Source organism: Notolabrus celidotus, chromosome 5 (genome assembly GCF_009762535.1).
Source record: "Notolabrus celidotus isolate fNotCel1 chromosome 5, fNotCel1.pri, whole genome shotgun sequence".
NCBI classification, from domain to species: domain Eukaryota; kingdom Metazoa; phylum Chordata; class Actinopteri; order Labriformes; family Labridae; genus Notolabrus; species Notolabrus celidotus.
The window spans coordinates 15,135,059-15,159,209 of NC_048276.1; the positions used below are offsets into that span (position 1 = coordinate 15,135,059).

Genomic DNA, 24,151 nt, shown 5'->3' on the forward strand with positions numbered 1-24,151 from the left:
TATATAACATAAGAAATATCAACATTTTAAACACATTTGTTTTGGATGATATTGAGGTCACTTTAACCAAGGACACTTCCGCATGTGACTGCAGGAGCTGGGATCGAACTGCCAACCTTTAGATTGAGATATAATATTTCCAGTCACCATGTCTCTAAAGACATTCAATGATGTGTACTTTCATACATTTTGATAACATAGAAACAAGGCAGGGCCAACGAGAGCATGACAAACTCGCAGCAGTTTGATGTTCTTTTTTTAAAAATAAAGTCCTTCTGAATGCTTTAAATTGTGTTTATGTCTGAAATATATTTTATTTGAAGGGTTATCTAGGTAGTTAACAAAAAAATATAAAGTACCTGACATATAAACCTGGGTAACAATCAGTTTCTGGAGGTTTAAATTGCTGGGGTCAAATTGACCCCAAGGATAAAATATGTCAGTAAATTTGAGAGTAACAGGAGCATTAATTGGGAAAAAATTGGGTCTGAAGTTAATGTTCACTTTAATGTTGCACTTTAACCCTCCTGTTATGTTTGTTTCTCTGGAACAGCAATAATGTTCCTGGGTCAATTTGACCCGGGGCATATTTAATGATCCAAAAGTGTCAGAACCCCAAAAAATCCCAATACACATTTTTTTAAATCTATTTTTTTAACTCCATTACTAACCATTTAAATGAAGATTTAGTCCATTGGTGTTCTTTAATCCTCACATATCATGGTTCAATGAGGATAACTCACTCGTTTATCATTCAAATTAATCTTAAAACTTTTTTTAATGTACATTGGAAAGACCTAAATATAAATACATTTTTTATTTTATTTTTACTTTTATGAAGTGATGTTGATTAATTAACATGACACCTCTTCTGACACATGCTGCCCAGATTTTTATGCTGCATTTAGCTGGTTTGGAAGGCATATATTGACTCAAATAGACTTTAAAAAGGGCCCGCAACATAACAGGAGGGTTAATTGAGGTATTGGTTTTATTATTCAGTTGTTACAGAGATGGCAGCAGCAGATTTAGAAGTTGTGAAATAAAGAAAAAGCTTTGGACAGACAAAGTGTTTTCAAATGGACTTTTATTCATTGGTAAAAGGAAGACTTGAAGCAGCAACAACCGATGAAAACCTTGCAAAGGCACTGTCTGTGGATTTACAGTATCAATTACGTTTCAGTCCTTTTTGATTCAAGACAAAATACTGAGTAGCATCTTTGAATACATTTCTTTTGCACACATGAAAACATGATTCTTAAACGAGGGCTGTTAATACATGGCACTTTAGGCAGAACAAACATCAGAAGTCACTGCTGAAGGAGTGGAAAGGTATCGCATATTGCAATAACTGCAGTTTTATCTTTTGTGGCAGGCACAGAGCGATACGCAGCAATGGGCAAGAATGCTGTAAAACAAAATGTCTGTATGAATGACAAAAGATCATTTCAAATCAGAACACAATTCTAAAATATTTATCACTAAAATAAAGTTACTTTGATCCTGGATTTTTTTTCACTAATGTAATGTGAATGAGCAAAAATCCATCAAAGGTCCGACTGGAAAATGTAAGGTAGTACGTTTTTTTGTGTTTGATTGTATCAGAACATCTTGTTGTGGGTGAAATTGTTTTTTTTTTCTTTTTCCAGAAGCTAAAATCACTGCAGGGAGCTGTTCACTGGGTTTATTTCTTCGACAAGTATTTCTACATTCTGTAGTACAAAATATTTTCAGTGGTGTCTGTCTTTCACCTCCCAGAATTTTATCAAAACTGAAGATCCAACTTACAAAATACACAAATGTTATTAAATACGTACAGTATATCAAAAATGCATGCATTGGAATCAGCAACTTTTTTTTCCGACTCATTTTATAGTTAAACTATGTTTTTCCAGTGCATCTTGAATGGAATTATCCTTTTTTAAAAGTCAAGTCCTCCATGATTTGAGTGGATGTATTCATTTACCACGAACAGCCTTCATGACAAGTGACACCTAGACTAGACTGCAACTCTTATGCTGCACTGGTTATATGAATGAAACAAAAGAAGGTACAATCTAGTTGAATGTTTAAATGAAATGCTGCATCAATTGACAATGACACTCATATCAATTCAGTCAAATAAAGGTGGTCAAATGTTAGAATTTTGACAGATGTGCCTCATTATAGACCACCAGACTATGATTTGCATTTGCTTTTATTAATTAAGTTTGCTTCATTTATGCAGTGTATGTATGTTAACAACTGGTGACTTCATTTTTTTGAGACAGCAGACTTTTTTCATAATGTAGATACAACTCTGTTTTCTTTAGAGGATCACAGAGCCTGATTGTGCTCAAAAGTTCACCCTCATTGATCTCAAACTGAGTACATGAAAACCACTCAGGTTTCCAGGATTCAGGATTGTGCCATGTCATGTTTGTTATGTTTACAATTTAGCATCTGCATAAATGAAACATTTACTGTAAATCCTGTCTTGCATGTGTTAACAGGTGTGAACTCCGATTAGATATTGAATCTATTTGATCTGAGGATTTGGTCAAAGGGGGTTCTAATACTGTCTGTTACAGCTTGCCCATTGAATACACTCAAATGAGAAGTAAAAAAAAACTACATTTAAAAAAATAATACTGATCTATTAATGCTCCACACAGGCACTTCAGAATCATTTGATATGCATTTTCTTGTGTAGACTACAGTGCATTTAAAACTACAGGCGATGGATCATAGGAGAAATATTAGTCTTAAAAAAATCAGCTTGCTATAAGCAACCGTTGCATGTTTACAGCAGAGATATGTCTAGGCAAGCTGAAATTTAGATTTGTCTTTGATCTTTTGTTTTTAAATCATGATACAAAAATGTGACAAAAAAACATCAAAAGAAATTAAAAATGCTTACTCAATTTGTCATGAAGTGAGGCATGAGCCCACTGATAATATGCTACAAAAAAAATCTTGTGAGGAATGTACTAATAAAACACAGTATGTCCCTTTTCAACCAGTGACTTGCCAAAATTCAAAGTTAGGAATGATAACAAATGGAGTATTCCAGATCCATATTTGTACATTGTGCTGTGCTTTTGTAATCACGTCATGTTTCGGATCTGATTTTATGTGGGCAGAAAGGAAACAGCTGGAGTGAGGCAGGACTGCAGTCCAGGCAAACTGGCTCAGCTGTGTGGCCCTTGCAATTAGTGAATGCAGACATCACATGCACTCAAACTCATCGATGCGCTGTTTGGTGTTTCCTGACCGGATCTGTCTGAGGGTCTTGTACTTGTCTCGTCCTGCTTTCATGTTCTCTGCGTGGATCATGTCATTCACCGTCTTCTTGGTCTCGTCTCGAGCGTTAGCCAACTCTGAGCTCAGAGCCTGAAGAATAAATACATGACAGTCATATTCTGACCCCTGAACATGCAGAAAATTTTCAAAAGCTTTAAAACCCAGCTGTTTTTAAAATGATTCAATCGGCTTTAAATGTTAAAATATCAAACAGTTTACATGTATATTATTTATAGACTGTATTTACACACTAATGCCCCTTTTTAACACTGCACAGTGCTTCTCTCTAAACACATCAACTCATTCACTCTCATGTCTTGGCCCTACGTATACTTCAGCCTCTGCAGTTGCTCCGAGAGTTCCTTTCAGTCTTATTAGCGAAGATTAGAGGTCAGAACAGCTGTGCAACAATTAAATTAATTCACTTAATTTAAAATACAGTCAGCGTATGCAATGATTTGATCAAAATCAACCCCAAACTCACCAGTAAATGTTTCTGCAGACGTTCGTTCTTCTCCGCCTCAGTCATACGCTCTTCCTCGCTGCGGTCCTTGTACGTGGCAGCAGCCGTGAACTCAGCGCTGGCCTCGGCGCTGCTCTCATCGTTCTCATCGTGCTCGTTTTCAGCGTTGAGGGGCTCCTGAACGTGAGCTGCCATCACTTTGTTTTTGAGCTCTTCTTTGGTCTTCTCAAGATCCTCCTGCACCATGGTGGCCTGAGGGAACAGAGGGATGGGAATTACATATCTTTTCAGTATGAACAAACTGCATTAGCTGAAATTTGGACCTAATGGTGGTGTTCGATGGAAAAACCAAGGGGTCATCACATTTAGGATACATCCTTTTAGGAATATAGATGACTGCAATACATTACAATCCATTTCCCTAACAGTCCCTCATGGTGGTGCTCAAGGTAAATAATCAGTCAATGGAAGATGAACTGACTCATCATTTCAGATCAACCCCGCAGGCTGCTGTAGTTGTTTCATTTATTTAAAGTAACCACAACATGATCAGTCCTACGGAAGATGATACCGAAGATGGCCACCAGAGACATAAAAATAAATGAAGGTCAACATTTTCTGAGAAAAAACTATTCTGAGAAAAAAGTCAGAACTCTGAGATTAAAGTCAGAATTCTGACTTTAATCTCAGAATTCTGACTTTTTTCTTATATAAAAAAAAAATTGACCTTATTATTATTTTATATTTTCCACTGTCCCTAATCCTCTTCCGTACAGTCCACCTCAGTCACACAGTGTAGGAGAAAAAGCATTCACATATTGACAGTTTGATCCCGGACCAAAGTTCTTGTATTATGAGGCTCCACGAAAAAGAGCCGATGATGACCAAGTCTGGAATTCCATCTGAACTCTTGCCAAATGTGTTGAAGCATGGAAACCATTACTTAGCACAAGAACTAAACAGGATTTCCCTACCACAGAGAAAGCCGTCCCCGCCACAAACAGCATGAGTCACACTCCCCCAAAAAAGAAACAAAGGGGCTGGGCTGGGCTGGGCTGGCACACATTGTTTTTACCAAAAAAGACATGAGGCGAGCTGTGAGCGCTCACCCCTCCCCCAAAGAACACATAACAACAGGACCTCAGGAATGTCTGTCCTCACTGTGTCACACAGGAGGGGCTGTGTGATCAGCACCAGAAGTGATGACCGATGACGAAGTCCTTCATACCAGGGCCAAATTTGGCTTAATTTGAATGCCGGGATAGATGATCACATGACCATGTGCCAAAAGTCAGTCTTGACTGACCCCTATTGTTGAATTTTCTTCACTACACTTAAACTTGCTGTGAAAAATGTGCCAGTACCGGAACACAATATGGGCTACGACTTGATTAAAGCTATGTTACCATTTAAGAACCTTTTTTATGTGTGGAGGTTTTTAGAGTGATTGGTTTATGAATCTTTTCAGCAGGAAAACAAACTCTTTCATCAGTTTTAGATTGTGCATGGTATAGCTTTCTCTTTTATCATTTCACATTTAAAAAACAAAAACTGTCACTGCATTCAAAGGAAGGAGAAACTCAAGATACCTTGGTTTGCCACTGCTCTGCCTCATCTTCTTTCTTCTTCTTGGCATCCTCCAGGAGGGAAATCTTGGAAGTCAGGTCAGCCAGCTCCGTGGCCTGGTAAAAACATTTTCTTTAAGACTCTCTAATGTTTAAAACATCAGACTACAGCATTTCCAAGCAATGAATCCCTGAGTAATCATAGGATAATCAAAGGGTAAATATTAGGATTATATTTGTGATTAGACAAACAGCTGTGGAGAGACTGACCAGGTGCTCTTGGTTCTTCATCTGATTCTCGGACTGCTGCAGCAGGGCCAACTTGGCGTCCTCAGCCCCCTTCAACTCGGACTCCAAGCGTTCTGCATCCTCCTGAGAGCGCTTCCTCTCCAGATCAAGCTCCAGAGCTCGTTGTGTCTGCTCCTCCAGCTCTGTGACAGACACATACACAGATGCAGAGAAGCAGAAAGAGTAAGTATCAGGTAGGAGAACATTTCAGTGAGATAGTGGATGTTGATTACGGAGATGTTACACACCTTGTTGGGCCTTTTTCGTCTGCTCTTCAATCTGCTTTAATCTCTCCATCAACTCCTCTTTTTCCCTCTCAATCTTTTCTTTTTCCTTCTCTGCAAGCTCTCTTTTCCTCTTTTCATTCTCCAGCAGAGCTCTGGCGGAAATGAAAGCAAAACACAAGAAGCCGTCATATACAGTGAATAAACTTGACGCTGAGGTTTTATATAATTTTTGCATCCACATACAAAAATAAGTTGCTGATTTTCTTGTTTAATACATTGATAATGGTCAGCTGTTTCCTGAGTTTACTAAATCATTTGAAGCATCAGAAGTCTCATCGTGTGATCAAACTTAGGACAGCCGTGTGTAACTCTTACCTCTCCATCTTTTTGTGATTCTTCTCCTCACGAGCCTGAGCCTTCATCTGCTGCACTTCAATGGTGTCAGGTTTGCGGCGGCGCATGTACAGCTCATGGTTGCCCATGCACAGAGCCAGGATGCGCTTGTTGATGCGCAGTCTCGGAGCATAGAATACAAAATCCTGAAAGAGGTAGCATTGGAGATATTAATACAGGAGAAAACTCTGATGATCAGCTGTTCCCAAGTTTTTGTTGATGGAGCGGAAACTTACAGGGGCTTTCTTGTCAATCGGTTTGATGACAAACTTCTTGTCATTGAAGGAAATGTTCCTGATTTCACTCCAAGGGAATCCAATTTTCGGCGTCATTCTACAAAAGACGATGCAGTGTTACTTGGAGAGGTTGAATTAAATGTATGGGTACTCCAGTTTGATCATGATGGAATCACTTACTTGTCGTTCTGTTCGTAAATGTGAGGCCCAAAGCATCCACTCCCAAAACAGCTCTGTTCCTTTCTTGTTCTTGATGTTGAAGTAGTTGACACCATACATCTCCAAATCTTGAGCGATCTTCAGATACTCCATCATGGATTCCTCCCTGTGGAAGAATAAGAGAGGACTCATCAAAAGTTCAAAGCCTGACGTGTTGGGGCTCTGGGCTTGGAGCAAAATGATCAATGAAAAAATTATTTCAGAATATCTCATATGTCTTAAATGTACACAACTTGATATTTCTGTTGGGTTAAGAGTGTGAAAGATCCTCTATTTATAGAATATAGAAAAAAAAAGCAAGTGATAAAAATGGCACGGTTTGTTGCATACAGTAGGCAAGTTTGTATGTTAAGTAAGTGTGTCAATCTACCTTATCATCCCCTTGTGTTCCTCATGCCACACCTGAATCCTCTCCTCCCACTGCTCCTTGTTGAGTTTGTGCTGGTCCAGAACTCTGACAACACAAGACGACATCAGAATGTGAGGAATCATGCAGAGAGACACATCTCATACAAACACACCCACTGAAAGGTGATATCAGTCTGTGTTTACCTCTGAGGCAGCAGCTGCTCGCTGGACAGGTAGCCAGGAGTGTGGACTTCCTTGTTGTAGTCAGCATACTTGGCCTGCACGGCGTATGAGGCCAGCAGGACAGCGGTCTCTGGTGGGCAGTAGATGTCGTCATTTAAGATTCCCTCCTTCACCTGCAGGAAGAACAGGCGCTGTGTGGCATCCTGAATCAACTCCTCGGACACATCCTCGGGGAAGAACTTAGCACGAAACTTAAACAGCAGCGGGCTTTCCTTCCTCACATCCTGGGCTGTCACCTAAAATAAATCACGACACGGGTGAGGGGTGAAGGTTAAACTTCTATAAATAGACATGACTCTGACAGAGTAGTTCGATCTTGACGAAGTGGGGGCAAACAGTGTGTTTAACATTTATCTTACCTTCTTATTGAGCTTGAGCCATGTGGAGAAACCCTTGTATCCTGGTACTGGAGCCCAAAGTACCAAACCTCTCGAAGCCCGATGGTCTTCACAACCTTTAAAAAAGAAAAGGAGAAATTCAAGGGGATTCCCTACAAACACAAGGGCACACCCTGTTCTCTAACAGTTAACAATAGGAACAAGGTTTTGTCATGCACTCTTACAAATATAAAACACAATATATGTATGAATACACCCGGTGTTTCAAGGAAACAACACTGATGATGTGTCCAAGATTGTGCATCAGAAGATGTTTCTTAAACTGAGATGCATGTTCTTCATGTCAATGTTGCTGTATTTTTTAGGTACAGCTAATTAATATACCATAGGCTCTTACAAAGAGGTACAAAAATTTCTTTCTGTAACGATGTGATTAAGGTCCAAATGTGATGCTAACATTTTTTTTTTGTCTCTTCTGACACACCATATTTAAAATAACAACACAACAGCACTTCTGAACGGCACATTTCACTTAAAAATCTACCAGAGTTGACAAGTCAAAAGTAATACAATAATAAATAATATAATAATAAATAAATAGTTTAAAATAATAGAAAGAATGAAAATTGCAAACAAGTAATAACGTTGTGTCAAACACTTTAAAAATATCACTGAATTACTTTGAGTTTGTAGCTACACCCAAGCTAATCAATCAATCAAGCTTTATCTATAGAGCACCTTTCAGACAAATCAGTACAACCCAAAGTGCTTCACAGCGATTGAAAAACCCGAAAGACGCAGAAATAAAACAAGGGCAAAGACATATGAGGGGAAAAATAATAATAATAATAATACTAATAATAATAATAATATAATAATAATACTTTAATATAATAAAATGAAAATAGAGGACTAAATGCACACGGAACAACAATAACATATGTGTAATTAAAACAAGTTTTTAAAGCATCAAAATTACAAATTAAAATTAAATATAAATAGAGACTAATGCACATCAAACAATAAAATAAGTTTAAGCATCAAAGATGTTAAAAAAAAAGATAGAAGCACTAGTGTACAAAACCAACATAAAATATGTGTAATAAAATAAGTTAAAGCATCAAAATTAGAGAACAAATAGTTAAATCATAGATTTGCAAGAGGTTGAAATATAAAAACTAGGGCTAAATAAAAAAAATAAATTACTGAATAGATAAATAAAAATAGAATGAGGGTGACGGTTAAAATACTAAAATAATAAATGAACATTTAAAATCAATATTACAAGTAAAAGGTAAGTAATAAAATTGTTAAGCTAAGCATTAAGGTTCAGCTAATCAGACTGAACTACATCACTAAACCCTCCACTATTTTGGAGTGTGTGGACGAAAAAACTGTTTTCAAGATGCAAAATAATGACAGGTTAAATTACATTATCAACATGTGATAAATTGGCATTTAAAAAATATCATTGTGCCAGTACAGTGCTGCTGTTTTTGTGTTTTAACTTAGGGGTTTTAAATACTTCTAAGAGTGCCACAGAAAACATCAAACACACAAACAACTCCTGCGCTCACACAAAGGTTAGCTTAAACTTAAAGTTTGATTACCTTCATTAAATACATCTAACACAGGTTATCAGTTATAAGTGTGTCATACCTGGTCAAACAGTTGTTTCCCTGTTGTATTGGGCTGAATGGCGAACTCCAGTTCCGCATCCATTGTGGTGACTCGAACACTTATCTGAGGGAGGACAAAAAAAGAGAAAGTTTTTATAACACTGACAACCTTTTAGACAAAGAAATGCATTAAATCAAGCTAAAATCAATGTTTCACATATTGGGAGGAGTGGAGTAGGAAGAAGAGTATTGTTCTTTGAACGCTCCAGAGACATTACTGCCTCTTGTGGCTCGATAAGAAATATATTTGTTTATTTTTTGCTGACAAAATTTACTGATCAGTCTAAAAACTGTGTTTATTTGGTGGCTGTCTCCGGTCCCCTAAATGGCATTTAGACATTTTTCAAATGATTCTCCGTGCATACACTAACAAGTCAACACCCAGCAAAAAGCACCCTTTGATGCTTCAAGTGTATAAAAGCTGTAGAATGTTACACCTGTCCTCGGGTAAACTGAAGCACATCATCATAAAAGTGACCCTCTCCTTTCTCTCACTCCCAGGGAAAATCAGTCAAATAAATAATATCAAGTCCACAATATCTTTCATTTATTTCACAAACTCAAAAGATCTAGCTCAGGGGTTCCCAAACTTTTCAGCCCATGACCCCAAAATATAGGTGCCAAAGACTTGTGACACCCACTGTCCCTCAAAGTGATTTAATGTGGCTTCATCTAGCTGGTCTGCAGAAAATCAGCCTACCTCTATGAGCATGTGGCTGTGTTTCCTGTGCCGTTATGAATCAACCTACTGATACTGAAGGTTTTGATAATTCACTGTTCACTAACCATGAACTAAGGAGTCATCTGGCACAAAGAAAGGCACGTTACATTTTCTATTTCAAGGTTTTATTTCAAGTTTTAATACTTTTTTTGTTGATATTTTTTTCTAGAATGGGTAAAATGTACTGTTTTTTGGATAACTTTAAAAAAAAAACCCATTCTGGAAGACATCTAACGACCCCCCATTTGCGTCTTGCAACCCCCCACAGGGTCCAGACCCACACTTTGAGAACCCCTGATCTAGCTGGTGCCCCCTAGTGGTTGTGTAAAACAAACAGAGGGAAATACCAGACGTTACTAGACTGATGCCAAAGGGAAAAAAACGATATAATGAAGCATAATTCTTCATAAAGTGGTTAATCTACCGGATTTGAACTATGCTCTTAGAGAGGTTTTGAATAATCCTGGCTGTACACAAGCAACCCCAAACCCTCAGTGAGTGTACACACACTCAGCAGTCCATGTATTAAAGAAACAAGATTCTCCACAGTGTACTCAGGCCGACTGTGAACCATCAGCAAAGCAAAGCACATCAAACAGGTAACAAAGTCAAGTCTCATGTCTCCACATTGTGAACAACAAGCCTGCCAATCTGGCTCTGTCTCAGTATAGAACTTATCTACAGGAAGTTACCACATCCTCTGGTGGCTGAGCCCTGTGAGGTACAGCTGCCGAACACTGAGCTCTCATGAGAGTCGCCTACTTCCTGTCATGTATCGAGCACCCCGTCAGCTGTCTGCTAAACCCCCCTGCCTTTACGAGAACAGACTGTCATGTGGGTTTGTCCTCTCCAGGTAACACTCTCTGTTACAGACGGTCGTTTAGCTAGTGAGAAATGTAGAGGTGATATGTTAGAGGTTATGTGCATTTATTTAACCTCACAGTCCCCCCACAAAGTTCCCCAGAGAACAAACTGAGTCTAAACTCAGTCAACTGACCTTGTAGTCAGTCTCAGTTTCTCTGTTCTCTTAGAAATGACGGAAAACAGCAGCATGCATGTCTGTTGGGGAATAACTGTGCAGGCAGAGGCCCACGCCTGCTCTCAACAACAATGGTATGCATTATTTCCCAGTTGCAGGGCTGATTAGAGTTGCGTTCTTTCCCATTCATGTCAGCAGGACCCCATTTACTGTGCAGGACACTTGCCCCTCTTGTCACTTCCTGTCATCGGCAGCAGTTAAATACGAGTGAAACCTACAATCTGAGCCTACACTGAACTCCAGCACAGATGTCTGAAGTCATCCGAACATAACTCTCTTCAAACTGACGACTAAGAAGAACTTCCCTGAACTTTTTATTTTCCGACAGTTCGCTGCTGATACGACTTCAGTTCATGATCATCCTGCCTGGGTCGAAGCAGTTTCATTTCCTGAGTCAGAACGGGTAATGCTGCATGAAAAAGGAACTACACTCATACATTTTCAGTCTGGTCAGGGTGTGTCTCCCATGGCCAGAATTCAAAAACACTTAGCACTCTATTATTAGCACATGCTCTAAACACCCATCTCAGCCCATGTGTCGTGTTTCCATGACTTATCTTGATGGTTTGAGCACCAAAAAACTACTTTAAGCTTCAACTTTTGACAAAGATATTCAGATGTTTATTTAAAACATGTTTTTGTACGGGTGTGTATTTGAGAATTTGTTTTTTTAATGAACCTTTCAGAGACCAATTTGCTTGTAATGAGAAGGGTTTTCTTAAGAATCCTCGGCCCTATCTGAGTGCATGAATCAATCATAATGTATTATTTCCACTATCTTCATTCTTACTAATACTGATATAACAAGCCCTATCATAAAATTTGTCATTGGATTTATAAAACCATCTCATCACTGGATGACCTTTCAAACAATCTAACATGATGTAACGTTCTCCAGATAGTGTTTATCTCCAGTTTTAAAAGATATGTTGAGTTAGGTCAACCATAGTGTTGGTCATGTTATCATTATGAGATATAAAATAAGTAAACACCATATACATTTTATAGATTTAAAGTGTTCCAATCAAAATCACACCTAGTTTTAAACTATTTATTCAAGTCATTTCTGACTTAAGTTTCCACTTAAATACTTTGATTAGTCTAACAATTGACTCCCTGTACATTAGCTTACCTCACTGACTCAAGTACAAGCTGTGTAGCTACATCACCACTGCTGCAGTCATGCCTTGTGAATTAAGTGGTGATAATAGAAAAATTTCAGGAGCAGGGCCACACCTCAACCGCACCTCTTCCGTTTTCCCCATAAATTCAAACCTGACCATTTCCTCCTTTCTCGCTCTCGTTTCCACATCCCTCCCTTCCCTTTCCCCTTCTGCTCCTCTCCTCCTTATCCATAGGACCCTGAGGGGGTTTGTCGTGCCTGGGTGCTACGGCGGATCCCCTACGAAGCTTCCCCACAGCGGCTACAAGTCCAAAATCGATCAATACAATAATCGGTAATCAATAAATAATCTTTAAAATCTCATTCTGTTGTTGGTGTAGTCCTTGCTAGTGAAATGCTAACTAGACAATGCTAGCTTGCTCCCAATTATGATGCTAGCACACTAATTTTATGCAGTTGTAACGCAAAATTATCAGTAGGTGGGGTAGGGATAAAATATTGGTAAAGCAATATATTGCTGTCCTAACCTGTGTGCAGGGCTATGCTAGCCATTTTCAATCCTGCCCCACCCCCAAAAAAGACATAAAAAGAAGGAACTCATAACATCAGGGCGATTATGTTTTTAAAAATGTTTTTTGAAGTTAAAAGCATAAATTGTGAACAGCTTTACATACAATAGTTGGTAACCCTGTCAAGCACTAAAATATTTGTTTTTTAAAATTGAGTAATTTTTACACAAATGTTACCGTGGCTCTGTAAATTTGATTTACAGACTAATGCACGTTGTGTTTCATCCATAGACTGCATAAATAATGGGCATAGTATCCGTGATGTCACCCATCTGTTCCTGAACGCTGTTTTGAAGCCATCGGCGGTGGCAGCCATATTGGAAATGCGGAACTCAACCAGGCATAGTGTGACCTAAAGAGGCGGAGTTTGAGCTTCCTAGCCAATAGCTATGTGGTCCTGTCCGGGAGTAAAGTCAGTCATGTCCTTATCTGGGCAAAAACTCATAATCTTAATATCTTCTAATATCTTTTTTGAACCAGGCTATAAACATGTTTATTAATGCTGTAAAGATCATCTTTTTTTGAATTGGTGTCTATGTGGTTTCCGGTGTTTTCTGCCAGCCTCAAGCGGATTCTCGATGAACTGCAGTTTATAACACTTCCGCATGGGCTTCATACTTTGAGACCGGAGGTTGCTGCTTGGTTTCATCTCAGTACTGAACCAAAGTGCAGTGAAAAATATATGAATATGTCCTTTTAGGCACAATTTAAACTCCTAAATTACTCAGACATCATAAATGATCATTACATGATTGTTCTACTGTATCAACTATGATGTGCAATGTAATGTGATGTCATCATTTAGTATCATATATACAAATGGTGATTCCTAACCTTCACTGTCGTTTGCTTTATTGGTGTGTTAACATGGTCACATTTGTCAATTAGCACAAAAGAAACAGTATAAGTGAGACTGAAGGTTGTGTTATGGAGCCAACATCTGTTGACTTTATATCAGCTCTGTTACAGCTCATTTACAATAAGTCTTCATGTAAGTAGTTGGGCTTAAAACGCTTACTAACAAACTAAATTGGGCCACAGAGGAAGGCCTATAAAATGTAGCCACAGAGACTGTAGCCCTGTAGTGAACCCTGAGAAACAGCTCAGGTTAGCTTGTCATGAAAAGGAAGTAAAACCACTGAAACTTGTGATTAAAGAGGCGTGTAGTCCAGATCAAAAACTGCAGATCCGCAGATCGAAGTAGCTTTTCGCTGAGAGGCACTTTGATCACTTATACTGTGGGAACATCTCTGCATGTAAAACGTCCAATACACGTTCGCGTCAGAAAAGAGAACAGATAGCTGAACTGCTTCACTGGGACATCCCAGCATTGAGTCACCACCCTGACATTCCCAGACCAGAGTTATCTCAGTGTGCTGTTCAAGACCACAAGCCTCCAAACGCAGCCAGGACAACAGAGGAGATAATGCCAAGTGGGTTTTAGAAGGCAGAGAAATCCAAAACATTCACCACCAGCATCCTCACTTACGTAGATGATGGTCTGTTATTTCTGAGTGAGCGATGGTTGTTGTAGGCACGGAAGTCCTATTTAAAGTGTATCATACCAGGATGAATTTACACGGTCATGCCTCGTTTCCAAAGTGTCAGATGTAACAACACAAGACAGGCCTACTTTTCACAAGTGTTCCACTGGGTGCAGCAGCACATGTGATTATAGGCAATGCATTTAGCGATGTATATGAGAGGTGTGAGAGTGTGAAAGAAATGTGTTTGTGACTAGCAGTCCTGTGTGAGGCACAGAAGAGTAGTCATGTTATGTTGTAGCTTGAAGGCAATAATACAGGCGGAATCATGTGAAAAGACTTGTGAGCAAGTCAACAAGCATGATGGAATCATCTAACGCTTATACAAGAAAATAATAATGCTTTAGAAACATCAGCAGATAACCAAATTTTCTGTTGGGATGTAATCATACTCTCAAATCATTATACAATACAATAAATATAACGCTGGGTCTTTTTAGGTTTACATCCTAGTTTATGTTCAAGCTTTAGAGAGTAGATGCCTCATAAAGGTGTTATTTATGATGCTTTTGTTTGGCCTTTTTTACTCCATGCTGAAGTTACTTTATTTCCTGTTTTGATAACAGACATGCTTTTATTTTAATAGGACACAAGCATTACTTCCCCTGAATTGGGGAAGTAATTATGGGAGTAACTGGAAATGAAATGGTAAATGGACTGTATTAATAGAGAGCTCACAAGCGCCCATCAGTATTAACCATAGACTGTATAAAATATGGACGTAGTATCTGTGATGTCACCCATCTGTTCCTGAGAGCTGTTTTGAAGCAAATCGACGGCAGCAGCCATATTGGTAATGTGGAACTCAACCAGGCAGAGTGTCACGTATTGTGAGCCCCTTAGCCAATGGCTGTGTGTTCCCGGCCGGGAGTCACGTCAGTCATGTCCTTATTTGGGCAAAACTCGTAATCTTAATATCTTCTGAACCGTCACGTTAGAAAAAAATTCACCCCCCGTACAGTGTGTGCCATTAGAGAGATTAGCTTCATAGGGCCAAGCCGTTTTTTGAACCAGGCTGTAAACATGTTTATTAATGCTGCAAAGATCGTCTTTTTCCCATTCATATCTACGTAGTTTCCGGTGTTTCTGCAGCCAGCCCCAAGCGGATTCTCGATGTACTGCAGTTTATAGCACTTCCGCATTGGCTTCATCGTTTGAGACCGGAGTTTGCCGCTTGGTATTAACTAGTCCCATTCCCACACCCCTGTCACAGACACTGGGGGCAGTTTAGGGCTAGGTTTATCTCCCGAAGGACTCATCAACATGTTGAAAGCGGCACCTGGGATTGAACCTCAACCTACCAATTGAGAAACCAGGGTGCTGAGCCACAGCCGCCTTTATCAACAACCCCAACACCAGCCCTGTAGAGTCACAAGCTCATTCGTTGTGACAAAGTTGTGTTACATGTCTTTTTACTCTCTCTCTGAGGATTTTTTTCACCTGTTTATCAATAGTAGAAGGTAATCTTATATGGACAAAAAGACACATGCTAAAATGAGCGGCTTTGGCCAGCCGTACAGGTGTCACTTCTGTGTGGGCAACCATAGACTAGACTGTATATAAAATTGACGTCATCTCACTCGACTCAAAGTGAGGCTGCCACAAAAACTGTTCTCCCTGGTGGCTGGCTGCAGTATACGTCAAAAACTCAGTCTCCCCCATTCATTGAATGGGGCTGCGGTCAAACTTTAAAAATAAATACACGTCATAGGAACGTGTTCTCACATCCGTTTGCCGTGGTGATATGTAGTTATTATTTGACTGTTTGTGTTCAAGGCCTCTTTTTTCTGAAAGTTTATTTTTCGATAGTTATTAGAGGTTAAATAACTGGGTTTTACATCTGGGTTTGCTTTGATTGACAGCTGCCGTAGAGATAAACTCTGTGGGACGCTACGCTGTAGGGCGGAGCTTATTATTGGGGAAACACAAATTACCTACTGCGCAGACTCTGGCTGCAGAAAATGTACAAGATGTCTGCGTTCTGGATTGGGATATTTTTGCATCAAAACCTTACACTGGGAAAAGGCGGGAGTGACACTGTCCATTACAGTCTATGGTGGGCAACACTGGCGGTCCATCCTAAACTGCAAAATCTTTTTCTGCTTCTGTCATGTTTTTTTGACACAGCCACAAACATTAGAGACAGAATGATGTTAACTAAGTTAAGTCAGAGGCAGATTGCACCTTCTTATCCCTCCAATGAGACAATGTAGAAAAAAATACATAAGAATAAATAACACTGCATAGGACTAAAGAAAGAACACATCTTCCATATATCTTTATGACTGCTACTAGATTAGCCTGCGGTTGATGGGTGGTTGTCTCTCAGCATAACAATGAAAAACTCATTGACTGAGAGGAAAATGGAGAAGAGGATGAGGTTTATTTTTCTCTGCAGGGGACTGTACACACAAGAGTAATGGGTCATTTACAGCTGTTTCCCATGACCCTTTATAAATTCAACAAATACAACTTATTGTACAGGCATAACAAAATAGCTTCCCTCACCACACAATCGTCATCATCTCTTATTATCTCCACTTCACTCTGGATGTCCACCTAACTTGCTGCCAGCTAGAACACACGTCTCATATAGGATGTATGAAAGAAGAAAAGGCCTGGAGGTCAAAAATGGAAGCTTATTCCATCGACAATCTAGCGTAGCATCAACTAGTACTTGCTCATAAGAGGTTAGATGATAACCAATACTTGTAATCCAATGGCAACTCATGGGATACTAAATACATCATTTTATGTTAAATCATTGTCAATGTGGAAGCGTTTAAATGTGATATAAGTGACTTGTGTTAATACAATTTCAAAAAATGTAATCACAACTTTATGACAAATCATTTTAATAATAAAATTAGCAGGCATGCATGATATTATCGGAACATTATCGGTATCGGCCGATATTGACTTAAAATAATGGGCTGCTGCTCACATGTTGGGCTCATGTTTTAAGTTAAATTTGAATTTAAGCAGCAGTCTGTAAGGTACATGTAGCTGACTAATTTAGGAAGATTTACTGTCAAAGAGTAAACCATTTTATTTAATCTGGGTTTAATTGCTGTACAGTTGTACTTTTCACATGTTCCCTGTGAACAGAGGTTAGGTTTACTTACTGTGTCAAATGTGAAATTGGCCAATTTGCCCTGGTTGTGGGTATTGTTATGATTGTCTCAGGAGAGCATCATCCAGTTTTAAGTAGGATGTATCTTTTGTGTGAATTTTGTTTGAAAGCAATTGTCATAAATAAATAGTGTAGTTTTAAGTAAAAAGTATTTTCTTATTTGCACAAGAAATGAATATTATATAACAAATGTGATACAAAAATATCCGCATCGGTAATCGACTAAATGAGTTGTAAAATATCAGCATATTGGCAAAAAAAATCCAATATTGTGCATCCCTAAGAAATAGAGTTTGTCTGCCATATGCAAGTAATTATAGAAAAATGACAGCCATAGGATAAGAGTAAATAGCCACAGGGGGCGACTCTAATGGTTTGATTGTTCAGCAGTTTAGTTGTACACAAAAATCATCCTTCTTCCAACTGATTTCTAACCCAAGCAAACATTTCTTGTAAACTTTAACATTGTTGTACAGTATGATGATCATTTTGTAAGTTTTGTCTCCATAAACGACAAAAAAGCAAGGTAATCATCACTGTATTGCTATGACAAAGTAATACTTATCCACCTTTTTTATCCAATTATGGTGACTCCTGGCTTCAAACAAGCCAGAAGAAAAGCCAAACCCAAGCCTTTACGTCATAGTGGCTAAAACACAGTTTTTTCCACTCAGGACGCCTTTATTTGTGTGACATATTTCCATCATGTTGCCAGTTGTTAAAACTCTTACTTCCCAAGTGGGGACAATTTTTTTTCCTGCTGGTACAGTTAGAACAAAATCTGCTTTTGTTTTCAATTCCCCACTAGATTGTTAAGGACAAGTTGAAGTCATTCTGATACTGATAAATCAAACGTTCAGTGTACAGAATGTTCCTCCTCTTCTGTGGTAGTGTAGTGTTATATTGAGTAGTCTTCACTGCAGAGCATTGGTTATGCTTTTTAATTATGTACACAGTCTGAACTAGTCTTTCATTTATTATGTCTTATTTTCCCTCCTGTCATGATGACATCTTGATGTGTTAATGCCTTTCAGTTTCAGCTATAATAAGCTATACACTGTGCAAACATCAAATGATCTAAACAGGGATCTTTCTTTCTTTTATTCTACTTAAATTTATTCTAGATACATAAGAAGGAAGCACTTACATTCAGAATGCTGGTTCCCTCCAAACAGAAAACATTGAAATTGCTGTCGGCGTACGAGCCCCAGAAGTTTTGATTGTAGTTTGTGCACCACCCCTACCTCTACACACTGTTAATCTGCTCTGCTATGTGCACTACAGAGTCATTAATCCCTTGTTTGCATAACTCAGAGTCTTTCCACTTACCAATTCTCCATGGCTACGCTTGTTAAAAGTTTGGTACGACTGACAGGACATCTGCACCTGCCATGATTTCAGCATCATGGACTCAGTGGTGAGTTTTTATCAAGTTTGGTGGGATAATTAGAGGAATTTCTGTATTGGGGATTACTGAGGTTTTAAGTTATAATATGATTATCATTAATTAGAAGCTGGGAAAAAGAAATTGTTGTCTTCTGTATTAAAACTAAAAGGTTTTCACAGAAAGTAAAACAAATACAACTAATTGTTTTGATGCAATAACATTTTGGTGCTGAAACAGAAAATAATTGTATATTTGTGCTTTTTATGTGCTCAAAAAGACCCCATGTATAATGTTATTCTATGTAAATTTCAAGTAATTCCGTATTAAAAAAAAAAGCCACCATGACCACCTCTTAACAATGTTTATACAAAGCTAATTAAATCGACCACAAACACCTTTGAAGACTGATAAAGCCTGACACTTCTTAAATGCAATCTAAATTGGAGCATGGCATATGAGGACCATGCGAGGGGAATGCAGTGAGTAGAGCAGCCAGGCTGTAATATGAAAGTCCATATAAGGCTGCAAGCAAGGAAATAAGCAGAGAGGAACTGATGTAAGTGCAGAAACCTTGAGTCACAACATGACTTCCTTGGGAAACTGAAGCACTGCCAGCCGAGAGACGTCCAGCAAAGACAGAGTTTCTCAATAATTACTGCTTTTGTAAAACACCAATGTTGTTACAGCTCACTGAAACACTAAATAAATACTGAGTCCCTATTACAGTTGTTGGAAAAACTACCCTTTAAAGCTATGAATCTTCAGCCCTCTGAACCAGAACAGAGTGTGGACAAACTGTCACCGTACAGAGTGAGCGTCAGAGCATTTGCTGAATCATTGTCTGGTTTCTTTCGTTCATATCTTCTTTCTTTTACATTTAGATCATGGTGTGACTTTACAGAAAGGGAACTGAGGAAGTAGCTTTGCAGAAACAGATGTGAGTTTTAATTATGTCATTACTTTAATCCACCAGGACCACCATTGACCCCAGGGAGGGAAAACTTCCCATTCTGTTAGCATTTAGACTTTGCTTCATAGGCTAAAAAGTTCACTTCTCATTGTGGCCCTTTATGTTTTAGATGTTAGCTACACATTCATCAAAACAAGCCATGCTTTTGGAGATATCTCACAATGCTTTTTGGTCATTGTTCATAGCCACTGATTATTTTGAATAAATCTTTCTGCTTCCTCTCAATCTTCTATTCAACTCACTTCTCATTTCCTCTTCTCCATCTCTTTATTATACAGACTACAGTTGCTACAACACAGCTGCACTTTCCCTGCAGTGTCCCTGTGCTTGCAAGTACTTATCTTGAGTGTCAAACTGCCTCTTATGAGTCCTTTAAGGTCCCCCCCCAGCTGTTACCTCAGTAGCTACACATTCTATGGGCAGCTAATCTAGTGTTGTTGAGGTTAACTGTGTCCCAGCTGCAGTCTGCAGAGATTTGGCACAAAGACTGACACCAACTGAAGGACTAAAGAGTAGACACATATGTGCAGAGCACAGACTCAAATTGTTGATGTAAATACTCATTTGCTTCCATGTAGTGTGAAATACCTGACAGCATCTGTCTACTGTAAATTTGTCTCATTTTGGAATGAAAGCGAAATACTTGTTTTAGTATTGAGCTAAAAAATGCATTCAATGTTAAAAGTAAAATTCTATAAAAAGAAAATGTACCTATAATGTACTAGTAAATCAAAATTACTAGTATTACTAATATTTAGCATTTGGCTTTTAGTTTTAATTAATTTAAATAGCATTCATTACATTAGATAATTCTGATATGAACTCACTACATCTGTTGACTTGTATGTTTGTTTGTTATTTTTGTTTTTCTTTATTTCATTGAAAAGGAGGAAAATATCTGTAACATTGAATGTTTTATTATTGCTACCTCAATAAAAAAAAATTCAACACAGACAATTCTGATATCACTAACAGGAATTCATTTCTGGGAGTGTAGAGTATTGAAGGCTGTTTAAGTAACCATTTTAAATGCCAGGATGCTGGGATATTTTTTCTGGTTGCAAGCTGGAAAAATATCGAGGAAGTATACTAGCAGGAACAATACTACAGGAAGAAGGCCGCCATAACCTTTGCTACCATTTGTATTTCTGTTAGTAACTAGGAAGTGCAGGAGTTCACATTTCATGTGTTATTAGTGATAGTCATCTTAAGTATTTATACCCTGGGTAGACACACACACTTACACACAAGGAGGAGATATGAAGTTTCTCCTTTGACAGTGTGTGACATAGCAGCACCCTCTATCTCATGGGTCATGTGTGACTCTGTTTGTGGCATAATGTTCTCTCATTATCACAGTGTACATGAGGGTATCACACCTAAACAAAAAGGACTCCAAAGACATTTCACAGATGTACACCTATGTTTTCTTTTCATCTTAAAAAGCATTGTGCTTAGTTTAAAGCCCAACGTGCTTTCACCAGGGTGGAGCGAGATGGCTTAGATGCTACTTTCACTTCTGGTTGCCATTACTGAACACTGGGCTCTGCCTATTTATACTGCTGCTAAAGTAAAAGAGAGTCTAGTCTGTGTGTGGCCCTCCTTCTCTTTGTTCAAAGCCACACCAGCACTAGCACACAAAAACAGCATTTGAGGCTTTTTCTCAAATCACAGTCCAGAGCAACATGTTGGCTTCAGATGCAGTGTGCATTACAGTTGTTAGTGCCACCACTTTGTGCCACCTTCCTGTTCCAGGTTTGCGTCCATTTTCTCCCCACATTAGGGCAACACAGCTGGGCTGAATGACAGTTCAAATCCCCCCTTGCTGGACCTGCCTGAAGAGGAGGCCTTAGGAGGACTAGCTTGCTGGCTACTGCAGGCCACACAGTCGCTTCCGCTTGTAGCCGATTCTCTAAACGTGATATCGAGGTCTTCTTCTTCAGCAGAGGAGAAAAGCTCACAGTGACCTCAGCGTGCTGTACGAGGCCAGAGTGCCTGAATGAATGATTCGATTTAAGGCGCTAATTTTTAATGAACAAACAGGCGGGAGCGCGCACGCGCACACACCTAACGGAAAGTACCCCAGTAATCCTAATCCTCGGGTGAGATTTAAGGGATGTAAAAGATATTAAAACGCCATAATACGTGCTAGAGATGCGATTACAGCCACCGAAAGGTTACTTTTAAGTACCAAAGTCACACAGAAACCCTGATGGGAGTTTTAAGGGGATAACGGGGAGGGAATCAGACAAAAGACGGTAGTTTTAACAGGATAAAGATAAGATAAGTGTTCATTCTTACCGTTTTTGGCATCTTGCTCTTTTCTTCGTCCGCTTCAAGCTTTGTGGTAAAAAGAGTTCTTAAATCAGAGGATCAGTTAGACCGGAGGAAACTTTTTCCCATCAGAACAACGGCGCCAATCAAACGCGTCACCGTCTCGAGGAAACAAACCGTTAGCTTCAGTTCAACCAACTGGTTTCTACCTGACGCTCGCGGGAGGAGTGTTTTTTCTTTGTTTCGCCTTTCAGTGAAACGGACTGGAGCTTAATTTCCTGCTAACGGTACCCCTGACTGCAAAAAAAAACCACACCCAGGCCGATGACAGGACAGCAGCCAGCCAGACTGAAAGAGAGGGTTCAGACCGGCAGACTCCGCCTGCAGCAGCCGCATCATCATGGCTGCAGTAAGCTGCCTGCCTGTCGTCTGCCAGAAATTTCATCAGCACTCTCACTGTCTGCTGCTGACAAGTTAATTACAGTGACCAGTCTGTTTCAAACAGTGGATGAAGCTTCAGGATACTTTGAGCGTTTCAGAGTGATAATGAAATGTGAAATAAGGCACATGTATGTACATGAGCATCACTAGAATACAGCAGGACCATCAGGAGCTGTATCTGTTTAACACAACAGAACAATGGGAGGACAGACTACTGACCAAAACTATATGACAGGCAGTGGTGGGCAGTAACCAAGTCAATTTACTAGAGTACTGTACTTAAGTAATTTTTTTGAGTATCTGTACTTTACTTGAGTATTATTTTGGGGGGGAACTTATTACTTTTTCTCCACTACATTCAGAAGACAACTATTGTACTTTTGACTCCACTACATTTCTATCAATGCTGTAGTTACTCACTACTTTTGCTTTGAAGTCAGTTCATTAATTCCCGTCTCTTTTCTGAAATCTGATCCCTCAGACAGTAAAATGTGTTTGTGTAGTTCTGTTTGTCTCAGTGGTTTAGCCATACCTGTATATCGTGCGTCTCCACGGTTGAACGTGGAGCAAACACAGAGCTAATTTCACTCAGATTAGGCAGTTCATTTAGAGGTGGTAATGATGGCTATAATTCTCCACCCGAGCACCCATGTCCATATCTTCAGCCCGTGTAAGAGGTTTTTGAAATGAAGAATGATACGTATCGTCTGAAATGTTCTCCCTGTTTCCCACTCTGCCCAAACATACAAACATTAACAGTCCAACCTGAGAAAGCGTATTGAGCTAAGTTACATTTGTTTTATTCCAGATGAACATTTCAAACTAAGATTTTTTAAAAAGTACTTTGAATACCTAAGTATTTTTAAAAGGAAGTACTTCAGTACTTTAACTCAAGTAATAATCTGACCGAGCAACTTTCACTTGTATTGGAGTAATATTTAACATGGAGTATCTATACTTTGACTTAAGTAATGAAGCTATGTACTTTGTCCACCACTGATGACAGGTATTAACAGTAAATTCTTTTAAAGTGGATTAGAATAGGGATCTCTGTGATGGAGAGGTCGTAACTACACAGTAGTAATAGGCTGCTCAGTCTCCAGGCACGACAACAGCTTAAGTACGTATTTCCAACCATTAATTTAATTTCTATAATCCGTTTTAGAGTGTTTGACTTTGATGTGTACTTTATCACTTCGAGACATGCAATAAACACCCCAGCACTAGTGTCCCTAACATACATCTTTTACAGAGAGAGAAAATACAAATACCCTATGTCTAATACAAACAAATAGTGCTTTATTGTGCCCAGCATGTTTCCTCTGACTTTCAATTAACATACTACAGTCATGGTACTGTACATTAAAAAAGTACCACAAAATTAACAGTGGTCCCTGAAAGCTCATGCGTAAAGACAAGAAAAATGTGTGAAGGTAACGCCTAAGGAAAGATGTCCATATTTTCAGAGGCAAAATGCTAGAGTAAAGTTAAGCCACACATTCAAGTAGCATGTAAAAGCATGCTAAAGCTGAAATAGTCCATCCATCATCCATCTTCTTCCGCTTATCCGGGTCCGGGTCGCGGGGGCAGCAGCTTCAGCAGGGAAGCCCAGACACTCCTCTCCCCGGCCACTTCCACCAGCTCTTCAGGGAGGATACCGAGGCGCTCC

The 24,151-nt window shown here is 39.1% G+C and overlaps 1 protein-coding gene across 1 annotated transcript; it reads right to left on the reverse strand.

The window, feature by feature from the left end:
• Positions 1–1,070: 1,070 nt before the first annotated feature.
• Positions 1,071–22,430, reverse strand: LOC117812512 (moesin-like). The gene is given in 15 exon segments (XM_034683333.1): positions 1,071–3,372; positions 3,767–3,997; positions 5,335–5,427; positions 5,581–5,741; positions 5,847–5,977; positions 6,201–6,364; positions 6,455–6,551; positions 6,635–6,679; positions 6,681–6,779; positions 7,044–7,127; positions 7,226–7,500; positions 7,624–7,661; positions 7,664–7,718; positions 9,262–9,345; positions 22,069–22,430. Coding segments are annotated over 15 exon segments (1,734 nt in total). The 5' UTR covers positions 22,081–22,430; the 3' UTR covers positions 1,071–3,207.
• Between the last annotated feature and the right edge of the window lie 1,721 nt (positions 22,431–24,151).